This window comes from Brassica oleracea, chromosome C3, assembly GCF_000695525.1.
Source record: "Brassica oleracea var. oleracea cultivar TO1000 chromosome C3, BOL, whole genome shotgun sequence".
Taxonomy (NCBI): Eukaryota; Viridiplantae; Streptophyta; class Magnoliopsida; order Brassicales; family Brassicaceae; genus Brassica; species Brassica oleracea.
In genome coordinates this window covers 59,873,607-59,886,871 of record NC_027750.1, presented here as the reverse complement: position 1 = coordinate 59,886,871, position 13,265 = coordinate 59,873,607, and the positions used below count along the sequence as shown (strand labels likewise).

Below are 13,265 nucleotides of genomic sequence, written 5' to 3'. Positions count from 1 at the left end.
TTTGTACTGTCATCTATGAAGGTCACAAAGTACTTTTTATCACCTTTAGTTTGTAAGTATTTTAAACCACATAAATCTGTGTGAATTAAATCTAGAGGTTTATTAGTTCTTTTAACACGAGGTGATGGCGTTTTCGTGAGCTTAGCCTGTACGCATACTTCACATTTTTGTTTACTTGTTTTGCATTTAGGAATTAGATTTAAATTCATTAATCTTTGCATAGATTTGTAGTTTACATGGCCTAATCTTTCATGCCATATATTAAAAGACTCAACCAAATAAGCAACTGGCTCTTTCTTATTCATTGAAACTTTTGAAGCTACAACTTTCGGAGGGACTGTCATTACATTCAACTTGACAAGTCCACCCTTAACATACCCTCTTCCCAAATACGTCCCATTTTTCCTAATCACGAGCTTGTTGGCCTAAAAATTTGTGGCGAATCAATTCTTGCTGAGCAAGGTTCCCGAGACCAGGTTCTTCCTCATGTCAGGCACATGCGTCACATTCGTCAGAGTGACCTCACGTCCAGATGTCATCTTCAAAATCACATTGCCGCGTCCTTCAATCTTGGAGAATGCAGTGTTTCACATCTTGAGCTTCTCCTCAGTCATGCTTTTCTGATAGGTGCTGAACATCGCCCTATCGGTGCAAATGTGGGTGGTTGCACCAGTGTCATACCACCATTCCTTGGGGTTGTTGCTTTCAACCATGTTGGCTTCAGTCACCACAGCAACGAGATCCTCCTCTGTGAGATTTGCCTGAGCCTTCTCATCCTTGATCTTTTTGCGACACTCAACAGTCTTGTGCCCCACTTTGTGGCAGTAGTGACATTTCCCCCTGAACTTCTCCACATTCGCATTCGCATTGATTTCAATGCCTTTGTTCTTGAAGTTTTTTCCAGAAGCCTTCAGGGCTGCAACAGTTTTGGAAGGCTTTGCAGGAGAATGGGCGTGTGCCTTTCCTTTGCCTTTGTGCTCAGCCATGTTGACACTGTGCTCCTTAGCAGTGACCTTGTCAGCAATTCGGTTTCTGGATTCCATCTGAAGCCTCATGATGAGCTCCTCGAGCCCCATCTTCTTCTTCTTGTGCTTCAAGTAGTTCTTGAAATCCGCATAGCTTGGAGGAAGCTTTTCAATGAAGCTGAGAGTTGTGAATGTCTCGCAGATGGACATTCCTTCAGCAGCGATTTCATGGCAAATGAGCTGAAGCGCTTCCACCTGATCCATGATGGGTTTTGAATCCACCATTTTGAAGTCGTGGAACAGATTTTTTGCTGTTGGATTTCAATCAGGAAAAAAAAAATTAAGAAATGAAGGAAGAGGAGAGACGATATTTAAAGAGCCGGAGAAGACCCACTTCCCGCAACAGCTGCTGCACGTGGCGAGAATCTCGCGGAGATCGAGGGAAGTTGAGTTCCGAAACTTTTTATCTCGTTTTAAATTTTTAAGAGGATAACATGCATGACGTTTTTTTAATTTTTAAATAAAATTGTATGCTGTTTTTTCCCGAAATAGCTGGCAAAACGTTGAGCTTAACTTGGTCCAAAAATAATAGTTCTTATCGGGCCAAAGGCCCTCCGCCCAAGCCCAAGCCCAAGCCCAAGCCCAAGCCGGACGGTGGCGGCGGCGCGCGTGGGGAGCTCTCTCTTCCTCTGAGCTGTTTAACCTCTCATGTCATGAAGACATATTTATACTCCTCAAAATCAACTCTCCCAACCAATGTGGGATGTTGTTAACTTCATTTCATTAAAGCCAATAAGGCTTTTTATAAGAACCCATAGACCCATTTCATTTTCACATTTTACCATATATTATTTGAGCCATTAGACTTACTAATTAGGCCCAACATTAACAAGAGGAGAGAGATGAGGATCTAAACAAAAAGAAGAAACTCTGGAAAGAACCGGAGAAGAAGCCGGCCGACGCCACCGGAAAGCAAGTCGACGTCGCTAGAGTCAAAAACCGGACGGCAACTCCAACGAGACCGGAGACAAAATCCGAGTATAAAGTGTCACCAAGACCACTTATATCGTAAACAAATCCCGAAACCGGGAACGATACCTACCGATAAAATAACCGGCGACTTGACCCACATACAGTTCTCTCTCTGAAAGATTTGTTAGAGGGATAAGAGAGAGAGAACTAGCCAAAGTTATTAAAAATGGATAGCACTAATTTCTACTTTTTCTATATGTCGCATGCACATATATAGGTTTTCAAATTTCATATTGGGCTTGTATAACAAGGCCCATCTTCTAATCAACCTTTTTCATTTTGGGTCCGCTATAACTAAATAAATTGATCATGTAGGGTTTTCCGAAATTTTGTGTTATCACGCCGTTCGTCTTCGTCTTCTAGCTTCGCATTAGAAGATCATGGGTTTCGCTGCGATTTGGAACTCTCATCCCAAAAAGTACGGGCCTGGTTCCCGCACCTGGTAATTTCCATGTTCTTCTCCTCTCTCATTTTCGTCGTCCTTCGATCTGTTTAGTCTGGTTCCTCGCTGTTTCATCTCCGACAGATTTTTAAAAGCTTTGCTGTTATGTTACTGTTTAGTTCTGTGTGTGTAAAGTTCAAAACTTGTCCTTTTCGAAAGCAAATCCATGTTGATCTGTTTCATAACCTTAAGATGGATTAACATTTCAAATGATGCTAATTTTTGCTTGAATGGTTATCTTTAATGCAATAAAAATGTCATCTTGATTGTAATATGTGTTGACGATATCTAACTAAAAGATCGAAAATTTTATGGATGTGTGTAGCCGTGTGTGCGGAAACTCGCATGGGCTGATCAGAAAGTATGGTCTTAACTGCTGTAGACAGTGCTTCCGCAGCAACGCTAAAGAAATTGGATTCATTAAGGTAAACATATTGATATTATTATTAATTACTCTCTGACTCCATAGGATTGCTTGTGTGTTTCTCACTCCCGTTGACATAATTACTAACTCGTCTGGTTGTGTTTCTCCTCTATGCAGTACCGTTAAAGAAGATCCGGTGTTGTTTGAGCAGGAAGAGTCATTTGGGTTTTTAAAGCTTTACTTTAATCTTGTAATGGATCTTATAAATGCTTTAGAGTTTCAACAAGGCATTTAAGTTGTTGAACATTTTAGCTTCCTTAAACATCTTGATTCTACTACCATTTGATTATCATAGTTTCTCCTACTTTTTTGAATGTGTGTGGTGGCTGTTGCTCTGTTATCGAGAGCTCCCTTCATCAAACCATAAAACATGGGCAGACGTCAACACTAGCAACAACGAGAATCACTACATGGCAAAACTCATTCTCACTGTTAAACACAGACATATCAAAAGAGACACATGAAGCAAAATTAATTATCATAATCTATTCATCCATCACCTAATCAAACAACTGAACAATGTATCGTAATAAATATAATCAGTTAGAACGTGAGAAAAATCAGTTTAGAGACTGGTCGAGCCCACTTGGGAAGCCACAGAAGAGTGGCTTTGTTTGAAAGGTTGATTGAGCCTTGTTTGAGTTCGGCTAATTCTCGATGTGGGAATGAACAAGTGAATAGATGAGTACGCACAGGTGCTTGGGGAAGAATGGCCCATACTTCTGGAGAAGATATATTTGAGTGCTTTCGATGAGTAAAGAACTATAGCAGAAACGCCATAGTTTGGGTTACTACAAAATAACATTTCATTGGGTTTACCCCAAGTGCTGAATCTTAACGGTTCTCTTAAGTAGAGGTGTTAAAGTAACATATATTTGTTTTACTCCCTAGGAACCTTACATTTTCACTAAATTCTCCATGAATTAAATCCTAAGGGCACAGGACACACACACACGTTGATAACATTATGTGAAAGTGATTTGTTTCCCTTCCAATGTACGTATATTACTCTTCACAATATATAGTACAAAGGTTGTTGAGAGCTATCAGAATATGCTCTCGTATCTTAGAGAAATATAGGAGAATAATATCTAAACTATTCCGAGATAGTTATCTTATCTAATACCCTCCCGCAGTTGCAGCGTCGGTTCTCGTACGCCAAGACTGGATCTGAAGCTTATGAACAATGAAGATAGTAGACCTTTGTGAATATGTCAGCATATTGAAGTGTCGCTGGAATGTGAAACACTCGGACCTCGCCCATACGAATTCTTTCTCTCACAAAGTGGATGTCGATTTCAACGTGTTTTGTCCGTTAGTGTTGGATTGGGTTTGAGGAGAGGTAGACTGCGCTCACATTATCACAATAGACAACAGTTGCCTGACGAAGTGGTCTGCCCATTTCGAGAAGTAGGTTCTGTAACCAACAAGCTTTGGCGACACATTTGCAACTCCTTTATATTCGGCCTCCGCACTCGAACGCGACACCGTTGGTTGACGCTTGGCTGACCAAGAGATTAAGTTATCTAAGGTCATCCTGCCCAGTCCATATCCGTATAAGCCGTGAGTGCCATGCTCTGTTTTCGGAGGAGTTGAAGTCCCATTGTTTTGGTGCCTTGAAGATATCGTAATATGCGCTTCAGGGCATGTAAATGAGGCTCACGTGGTGCATGATCTAGGACTGCGTCACATTGTATATAAATAAACCCAATAGTTACACTGTCTTGTTGAAGAACTGTACATAACAATAACAGATCAAGAATTTTTTTCAGGCAAAAGATAGAAGCCCTGAGATACATACATAAAAGATGAAATCCTTTTATTCTTGCTTTTGGTCTCTGATCCATTTGGTCGCTACCCATTTCTCTCCTTTGGTCACCGGGCAACTCCCGTGAAGCGAAGTCTGCAAAAAGCATTACAACCAAAGTCAAAGAGCTACTTTTAGCATGAACTAATCTTAACACAAGGAACTAGAGTCAAGAGCTGAAAAACGAATTATGTATTTGATATATTAATGTTCAGAGTTTGTTTACCTGATCAATTGTTCCATTAGGAAACACTGAATAAAAAAGAAGACCATCTCCTTTCCGAGGTTTTACTTTTAGCCCCACACATTGCTTGTAATCATATCCATCGCCCATATTAGCACCGTTCTGGCAATCAAAAGCGTTTGAATGAAGGAACCAAAGCTAAAAAACGGTTTGAATTGTGTATATATATGAAATGATGTATTGTAAACTGACCTCAAAAGGGAACATGGTTTCACCGCCTTCTTCTACATCAGATAAGTACAATAGGAAGGAAGCAATCTACATAAAAAGCAAATAAGGTCTCAGCCTCAGGTTCAAAAGAAATGACTGAGAGATAAAAGGATGCCTACCCTTTGGCTTGTTTGTGGTCCATATTCTGCTGGGTTGAAAACATCATAGTGGGAATCATACTTTTGGCCAAGTTCATACCTTAAAATATTGAATGCCTGCCAAAAACATCAAACCTCTTGTTACTCTTTAGGAAACTGTGGATATTAAAAGTTGGAGATTTTTAATATCATTGAATGCTTATTACTACTCAACAAAGGTAAGTAAGCAATTTCAAGAAACACTTATTGCTGCTATCATGGCAAGATCTATGAATCAAATGGGGTGGGGAGTAGAGAACCAAACCACCTCTCCATGGGTCCTTGGGATCATCGTAGCTCTTGCGATTTTCTTTTCAACAAATTCCAGAGCACCAGTACTCTCTTCTGAAGCACTAACAAAAGTTCCAGAGCTGTAACAACACACCAGGAAAGGTTAATGATTGGAAAAGGGTGACGTGACTCTTTTTCTGCAAAATGGCAACATGAGAGTAGAAAGAAGAACCTAGTTCTAGTGCCCTGAGTGCTCTCGGCAGTTTCTCCTTGCCGGAGAGCCAAAGCAGAAGGTTTCAGATTAACCTTTGCTCTCTCAATAATAGCTTGGCATTGTTCTGCAGTTGCGAAATTCGGAAAGTATAAAGCCCTCGGCTTCCAACTCAGTACCTGCACCATTGTTAAACCAAAGATGATCCAAAAATAGATCAAACACTACTTGACCTCACACTCATAATCAGCCAGGAAACAGAGTTTAATTCGATCAAAGATCGCAGCTTTACGTTAAGTAATCGATTCAGTTGACCAAATGTTACAAAACCCAATTGACCCAGCTAAAAAACAGAGTTTAATTAGATCAAAGACTGAAACTTTACGAGTCTCAAGTCTAAAAATAGTAACAAAGATCACACCTGAAACGGAATCGACCCAACGGATTCATCTCCAGTAACACCATGAGGCATCGATGAAGCTTCTTCTTCTTCTACTTCACCGTTTTTCATCATCTCAAGCATTCTCAACCTGGGTCTAACTCCAGACACATTCTGCCACCAAAAAAAAAACACGAAGCCCTAGGATTAGTCAGGCAGATCTGATCGCATCTTGAAGACGATAGAGGTAGTAGATCAGCACCTGAGAAAGCAGAGCAGAAGAGTAGAAGCCGATGAGGAAACAGAGAGCACAGAAGGCGATGACTGTGGCTAACCCTAGCCTCTTCCTCTTGTAGCTCTTCAATCTGCTCGTCATCGAGGTCTCTTCTTTTCGTCCGATCTGAGAAGTTTCCGATTAATCTTCGCCGGCGTAAGGGAATCTCAACTCCGGACGAGACTTTTCTTTGATCCACGGATGCACCAGAATCTGTGTAAGAACACCTTTACAGACCGTGTTTGAAAGTAGTAGTACTAGATGTTTTGGTTTTTTTTTTCTAACGTAAGAAAACAAATTTAAAATTGATTATAAATGTATATTTTTCTAAGATTAACAAATTTCAATAATTTTAAATTTATGATACTTTAACAAACTCAGTTATTTTGAGATTTAATATTTATTACTGTTAAATGTATTCTTTTATCAACTACACACATTTATCTCTATTTTTATTTATTATTGAGGACAATAGCCATTTTTAACGTTCAAAACTTCTTTTCTGTATAAAATTATACATATATGTAAAAAAATTCACTAAGCAAATATAACCTTTGCCATTAAAAGTTTGTATAGTTTTTCTTTTATATAATAATTTCAAAATCCAAAATAACTAAATAGCAGTTATTTTTATTTATTTAAAATAAAAGTAAATTACTCTTTGTTCCATATTGTAAGTAGTTTTAGTTAAAAGCACTAATATTAAGAAATTGTTGCTTTTGTAAAAAAGAGTATTTAATTAATAAACTCAACCTATTATAAAAAACTAGCATTATTTGATTGGTTATACGATATTCAAAAAAAAAAAGTGCATTGAAATATAAAAACTACTTATATTGTGAAACGAATATTTTTTGCTAAAACTAGTTATAATATAAAATGGAAGGAGTATTTTTTTTTTGCCTTAGGCCCCAAATACTCTAGGCATGGCACTGTTGCTTCCTTTGGAATGTTTTGACATATTCATTTATTTTCAATGGGTTTAGGCTATCGACAACGGCTTGAGAACTGATCCAAGAACGTTAGGTGGATATACCTGAAGTGACTGGGGGTGTCATTGGCAAAGCCTACTTTTTTTTTTTTTTTTTTTTGTCAAATGGCAAAGCCTATCTTAAAATTGATATAGGGCTTGAAACAATAATGGATTAAGAATTAGATGATTAAATATATATTTTTATTAATTCAAAAGTCAAATAATTTATACAAATTAACAACTTTTTTTTTTTTTATGGAAGTATCTTAGCCTATTGGTTAAGGTTTAAAAGCTTCTATACCCAGGTCTGGGGTTCAAATCCCAGACTATGCAATTTCTTGCAGATTATAGGATGCGAAGCTTTCGGAGGTTCCAGAGTACTGTAAGCAGAGCCGTTCGTTGTGGTCGCCTGTTGTGGTGAGAACCTGTCCATCGAGGATGTCGTACATGCAGAACCGTCTGTGGTTTCAAGTGTTTCGGGGAGAGCTTCATCGTGGAATCATTATTCGTGGAGCTATTCATCATTACCGCATATGTTGCAGGTAGTTGATCATCATATCTAATAGATTTAGAGATTATATGATGATGTAAAGTGTTACCCATCGTTAAAAAAAAACTAACTTGTTTTTTTAAGACCAAAACAAATGTTTTGTCTTGATTTTTTTTTTTTTTTTTTTTTTTTTTTTTTTTTTTTTTTTTTTGATTAACCAGGTGTTGACCTTGCGGCCCCCCACCTAGGCCCGGCGCCAGCCTTTGCCTGTACCTTTTTACGGGCCCTGGGCACGCCTCCCCCTCCCCGCGAGTCGAACAGCCGACCTCCCCTCCCGGAGGTAGTACCACTGGACTACGAGGTTCTGGGTTGTTTTGTCTTGATTGGTATGTTCAATATCGACTTTGGTGATTTATATATAAAGATTTAGTCAACTTCAAAACATTGAACTACCTAAAAAATTTGTGTTGAATTAAATTTCCAAGGTCGTTTGTTGGTGGTTACAAATCCACTAATCGTTGTCTACCTCCAACTTAAAAACCGACTTTTAACCACTAATTTTCAAAAAAAAAAAAAAAACCGACTTTTAACCAAACTCGATGTTTGCAAATTTCTCCACCTAAAAGTAGTTTGTTTCTTTTGGTTCACTTACATATAGTATAGATTATTAATGGAGCCTAGATTAATTACTAGTAATGTTTATGATAAAGTCTGCATTTTGGAAACACGTGTGCCAATGCATATAGTAAAGGTATCAGTAAAAGATTCATATGAACACAAGAACAAGACAACATTTTAGCCAAAAAAAAAAAAAAACACACACACACAATATTTGGGAAACATATATTGGTCAAAAGAGTAACAACTTGGCCAACGTGTTTCTAGTTGCCCCCTCGTATCTTCATATGTCTTGTCCACATCAATTTCTTAACTAAATTATGCAACATGTCAAAAAAAAAAACTAAATTATGCAACGTCAGTATAAAAAAAACTAAATTATGCAACTTGCAATTTTTTTTTTTTTTTTTTTTTGTCACAGTCAACTTGCAATTTATTAAAACTAATATATTCACCATTTTGATCAATTCTATAGAACAAAAGAGAGAGTTTGACCATATTCTAGAAACTGTAACGTGATGATAAAACTAGATTAATTATTATATAAGTCCCTCCACGTCAGTTTCTTAACTAAAATGGGGTAACGTATTTGTGATTAACAGAATTAAATGCGCAAGTTGCTATTAAATTAAAACTAATCCAGTACTACATTCACCATTTTGACTCAAAACGGAGTATTTTTCTTGTGCTGGAAACCGTAACGTGATGAAAAAGCGCAGATTAACTAAAACACAAAGATGAGTAGATTAACAAAAATTTGAATTCAGTAGTTATCCATCTTTCTTATCCAACAACCAAATATATTTCAGCGACACGTTGGCTACAGCTTTACTCGTTCTCTTATTACAGCATATTCCTACTAAAAATATTAAATACTAATATTGTCTACTTTAAGAAAAGAATGCAAAATAGAGTTTCCTTACTGTACTACTTGATAATTGAAAATACAATTTACAATTATAGATTTTCCTCTAAAATACATTAAAGTAGCTGTTAATATTAGATAGAAATCTGGTGACACATCAGGCTAAGATATTTTCGATATTAAATTCTTTAATTGTTCCATAATAAGAAAAATATTTATTAAGGGAAAGTAACGTTTCGGTTTTCTTATCGCCCACAATTTTGTTTATTTCTAGAGAAAATTGCCAAATGGGAAGAAAATTGAAAAGAACAACGCGTTGAAAAAAGCTACAAAGAGGATATGGATTGAAAAAGCACGGCATAAAGAAACGACGCGTAGTCTACGTAGGTAAATAAAGAACGGCGTAGACCAAAAGTCACCTGTCTCCTTCACGCGTTTTTCTTTCCTTTTACCAACCCAAACACACAACCCCTTAAATTCCATCACATCAAAAAAAACAAAACAACGAACGGATCAAAACTCTTCCAATAATCAAATCAAAACCCTTTCGATCAGTTGTTCAGGAAAAAAAAAAACCCTTTCGATCTCATTTCAATTCGAATCAGAAAACCCTAGCAATTGACGATGTTGCGAGCTTTAGCGCGGCCTCTCGAACGGTGTTTAGGAAGCAGAGCGAGCGGCGACGGTTTACTCTGGCAATCGGAATTGAAACCACACGCCGGCGGAGATTACTCGATCGCGGTGGTTCAGGCCAATTCTAGCCTTGAGGATCAGAGTCAGGTGTTCACGTCTTCCTCCGCTACTTACGTCGGCGTCTACGACGGCCATGGCGGACCCGAAGCTTCTAGATTCGTTAACAGGCATCTCTTTCCTTATATTCAGAGTAATAATCCTAATTCTCAATCTGGGTTCATAAAAAGATTCGAACTTTGCTACAAAGTTTTGGCCTTTATGATCTCATGCTCTGTTTTTTTTTTTCTTCTGTTAAATCATTTTTCTCTTACAGAACATGTTCAGGTCTTGTAGTCACTTTCCTATATAAAAAGATTCGAACTTTGGTATTTGTGATCTTATGTTCTTTTTTTTTTTAACAGTATTGTTTTGTAATTTTGCAGAGTTCGCAAAAGAACATGGAGGACTGTCTGCAGATGTTATCAAAAAAGCATTCAAAGAAACTGAAGAGGATTTTTGCGGTATGGTTAAACGGTCACTTCCCATGAAACCACAGATGGCTACTGTAGGATCTTGCTGTCTCTTTGGTGCCATCTCTAACGGCACGCTCTATGTCGCGAATCTTGGAGACTCGAGAGCCGTTCTTGGGAGCGTTGTTGCAGGGGATGATAGTAATAGTAGTAACAAGGGTGCTGCAGCTGAACGGTTGTCCACTGATCATAACGTTGCTGTTGAAGAAGTTAGAAAGGAGGTTAAGGAACTTAACCCGGATGATTCGCAGATCGTCATGTACATTCGTGGAGTTTGGAGGATTAAAGGCATTATTCAGGTATGATGATGTTTTTATGGTTTATGTGTTCTATGACCTTGAGCTCGCTGTGTGGTAATGTTAGTTAAGCTAAGTCATTTTTTATATGTGCTTCTTTTGTAGGTATCTAGATCAATTGGTGATGTGTACTTGAAGAAACCGGAGTTTTACAGGGATCCGATATTCCAGCAACATGGAAATCACATTCCTTTGAGGAGACCCGCGATGACAGCTGAACCGTCCATTATAGTAAGGAAGCTTAAGCCGCAAGACTTGTTTCTGATATTTGCATCAGATGGTCTCTGGGAGCATCTTAGTGATGAAGCAGCAGTAGAAATTGTACTCAAACACCCAAGAACTGTAAGTTTGCCACCTAAACGCTTGTGTCTTTCTCTTTCTGTTAGCTATTTTCTAAATCTCTGGTGATCAACAGGGGATTGCAAGAAAACTTGTAAGAGCAGCTCTTGAAGAAGCAGCAAGGAAGAGAGAAATGAGATATGGAGATATAAAGAAAATAGCCAAAGGGGTTAGAAGACATTTCCATGACGACATAAGCGTCGTTGTAGTTTATCTTGATCAACAAAAAACCACTTCTTCATCGAATGATAGATTGATCCAGAAAGGAGGAATCACTGCTCCACCGGATATCTACTCGTTACGTTCAGATGAAGCTGAGCAACGACGGCTACTCAATGTGTTATATTGATACTCTCTGGTTAGAGGGATACAACTTGTTTACATATTTGTTTAATCTTTTACAAAGAATGTTTGTTCTTTTTTCTTTCTTTTTTTAATATTTGGAGTTGGATTTGTATATTCTTTTTACCAGCAAGGAACGAAAACCCTTCTCTTTTGGGGGCAAAGCAGTTTTGGTTTTGACAAACAATATAAAGTGAAACCGTTTGGAACTTTGTTTTGTTCAGTCCAATTTTGTATTGATTTTGCTGAGTCCGTTTGGTATGCGGAACAAGTGGACACTCGCACTGCTTGAGGTTTTAAACATAACTCTTAAACATATCAAAGCCAAAAAAACAACATATAATAGCTGTTTTGATTGGGACATTATTGTGGATGTTATTCTTTCTTCTATGATGTTGTTAGCAGAGGTGAACAACAATGTGTAAGATTTCGTGAGAAGATTCTTCTCCATCCATCTTTTAAGGTTTAGAGTTTTGTATGTAGTAATAGTATATACTACTTGACTTTTTTTTTCTACACTGTACAAAGTGCGTTCCTCCCGAGGCTGACCGGATATCCGATAGAGTTTATAAAAAAAAAAAAAAAGTATATCCTCTGTTTCCATTTGCACAAGTAAGTGATGCTTGAAACGTCGTCGAATAAAGATTTCTGAGACGATGTCGTTGTAGCTCGACTTCTTCACTGTCTTTGAAAATTGAAATCAGCAGGAAGTAGAAGTCCGAAATCTATCAACACATAAGCCACAATTAACTTTGGTTTACTGTATACCAAAACATTGTTAACCATTAGACGCCAATCAGACCAAAAATTAACCAAAATAAACATGATTACAATAAAATTAGAGAATTCTCTAGGATAACATTTTTTAGTTTTTTTGTCACAAAAGTAACCTTTAACAAAGAAAATAACTAAAATAAGTTTTATCCTAGGGCTAACTAATCTATATTTAGGGTTTAGAGTTAAGAGGTGAGATTTTGAGATAGTGTTTTGGAGATAAAGTTTCAAATTTTAAAAAATAAAAAAATAAATATTAAAAATTTTAAAATAAAAAGGGGTTGGTCATTTTTCAAGGACTATTTTTGTAAAAAAAAAAACAAAAATTTGAGAGAATTATCCCAGTAATTAACCCACCCTCCGTAAGTCAGACCAAATTGAGCAAAACCCCCAAAATTGCTCCAAGGAGAAATCAAAATTCGAGTTTTCATATGCTTATATATGGTCAAGCTTCCACTCTTCCTTTTCAACATTGATGAATCTCTTGGTAAATGGATCGTATTGCTTTCATTCTCTTTCCCTGTTTTGAGATCACCGAATTGTAATGTTTGACTTTACCGGGGATTCACTAACTAGTAACCATCACATGAATATTTGTGAACCAATAGGAAAATAATGAACATGAATAAAATTATAGGCATAAAGAAGAATTATTATTCTTTATCATATTTAGAGAGAAACAAATTTGTTCTATATTTTCTACAATAAAAAAATAAAAAAAATGGAAAAGAAAAACTATTGTTTATAAATGATTAAAAAAAAATTAGAAACATTAAAGAATACTGTTGTAAAAGAATGGGGAATTCTCTGTGTGTATTATTAATGAATCAATAGAGATTCCTTATATAAGGATTACAAAGTATAGGAAAAAGGAAATTGTCCAAAACCTAATACAACATGAAATAGGAAAAGATCTAAAACAGATAAATGGAAAACGTCCTAAGATCTAAAGTCGGCCAAGACATAGCCGACTCTCTCTCCTCTTGGACGCCGACTCTTTCTCCTCTTGG

The 13,265-nt window shown here is 37.1% G+C and overlaps 3 protein-coding genes across 4 annotated transcripts; 2 read left to right on the top strand and 1 right to left on the bottom strand.

Annotated features, from left to right (window-relative positions):
* The first annotated feature begins 2,317 nt into the window (after positions 1-2,317).
* LOC106333005 (40S ribosomal protein S29-like) lies at positions 2,318-3,144 on the top strand. The gene is made up of 3 exons (XM_013771488.1): positions 2,318-2,439; positions 2,765-2,864; positions 2,981-3,144. The coding sequence occupies exons 1-3, from the start codon at positions 2,378-2,380 to the stop codon at positions 2,987-2,989; spliced, it is 171 nt and encodes a 56-aa protein (XP_013626942.1). The 5' UTR covers positions 2,318-2,377; the 3' UTR covers positions 2,990-3,144.
* A 1,389-nt stretch (positions 3,145-4,533) lies between these two features.
* LOC106331576 (probable prolyl 4-hydroxylase 9) lies at positions 4,534-6,627 on the bottom strand. Its single transcript, XM_013769961.1, has 8 exons — positions 6,345-6,627; positions 6,125-6,256; positions 5,725-5,882; positions 5,530-5,632; positions 5,244-5,339; positions 5,107-5,172; positions 4,897-5,016; positions 4,534-4,766 (listed from the first exon to the last, which is right to left on the bottom strand). Exons 1-8 carry the CDS (start codon positions 6,456-6,458, stop codon positions 4,683-4,685), a joined length of 873 nt encoding a protein of 290 aa, XP_013625415.1. The 5' UTR covers positions 6,459-6,627; the 3' UTR covers positions 4,534-4,682.
* Positions 6,628-9,793: 3,166 nt separating this feature from the next.
* LOC106336325 (probable protein phosphatase 2C 63) lies at positions 9,794-11,693 on the top strand. Of its 2 annotated transcripts, XM_013775126.1 has the most exons (5): positions 9,794-9,878; positions 9,913-10,185; positions 10,418-10,803; positions 10,906-11,142; positions 11,216-11,693. In XM_013775126.1, the coding sequence occupies exons 2-5, from the start codon at positions 9,927-9,929 to the stop codon at positions 11,486-11,488; spliced, it is 1,155 nt and encodes a 384-aa protein (XP_013630580.1). In that variant the 5' UTR covers positions 9,794-9,878; positions 9,913-9,926; the 3' UTR covers positions 11,489-11,693. The 2 variants fall into 2 exon arrangements, with proteins under 2 accessions (XP_013630580.1, XP_013630579.1); XM_013775125.1 differs by having other exon boundaries at positions 9,802-10,185.
* Positions 11,694-13,265: the final 1,572 nt, after the last annotated feature.

What these genes read in the sequence shown, in the direction of transcription:
- LOC106333005 (XM_013771488.1), top strand. Translation starts at nt 2,378, where the DNA reads ATGGGTTTCGCTGCGATTTGGAACTCTCATCCCAAAAAGTACGGGCCT. An exon ending in GGGCCTGGTTCCCGCACCTG is followed by an intron (nt 2,440 to 2,764) that starts GTAATTTCCATG and finishes GGATGTGTGTAG; the next exon opens with CCGTGTGTGCGGAAACTCGC.
- LOC106331576 (XM_013769961.1), bottom strand. Translation starts at nt 6,458, where the DNA reads ATGACGAGCAGATTGAAGAGCTACAAGAGGAAGAGGCTAGGGTTAGCC. An exon ending in ACTCAGGGCACTAGAACTAG is followed by an intron (nt 5,633 to 5,724) that starts GTTCTTCTTTCT and finishes GTGTTGTTACAG; the next exon opens with CTCTGGAACTTTTGTTAGTG. An exon ending in GACCACAAACAAGCCAAAGG is followed by an intron (nt 5,173 to 5,243) that starts GTAGGCATCCTT and finishes CTTTTTATGTAG; the next exon opens with ATTGCTTCCTTCCTATTGTA.
- LOC106336325 (XM_013775126.1), top strand. Translation starts at nt 9,927, where the DNA reads ATGTTGCGAGCTTTAGCGCGGCCTCTCGAACGGTGTTTAGGAAGCAGA. An exon ending in TCTCTTTCCTTATATTCAGA is followed by an intron (nt 10,186 to 10,417) that starts GTAATAATCCTA and finishes GTAATTTTGCAG; the next exon opens with AGTTCGCAAAAGAACATGGA. An exon ending in GGATTAAAGGCATTATTCAG is followed by an intron (nt 10,804 to 10,905) that starts GTATGATGATGT and finishes CTTCTTTTGTAG; the next exon opens with GTATCTAGATCAATTGGTGA.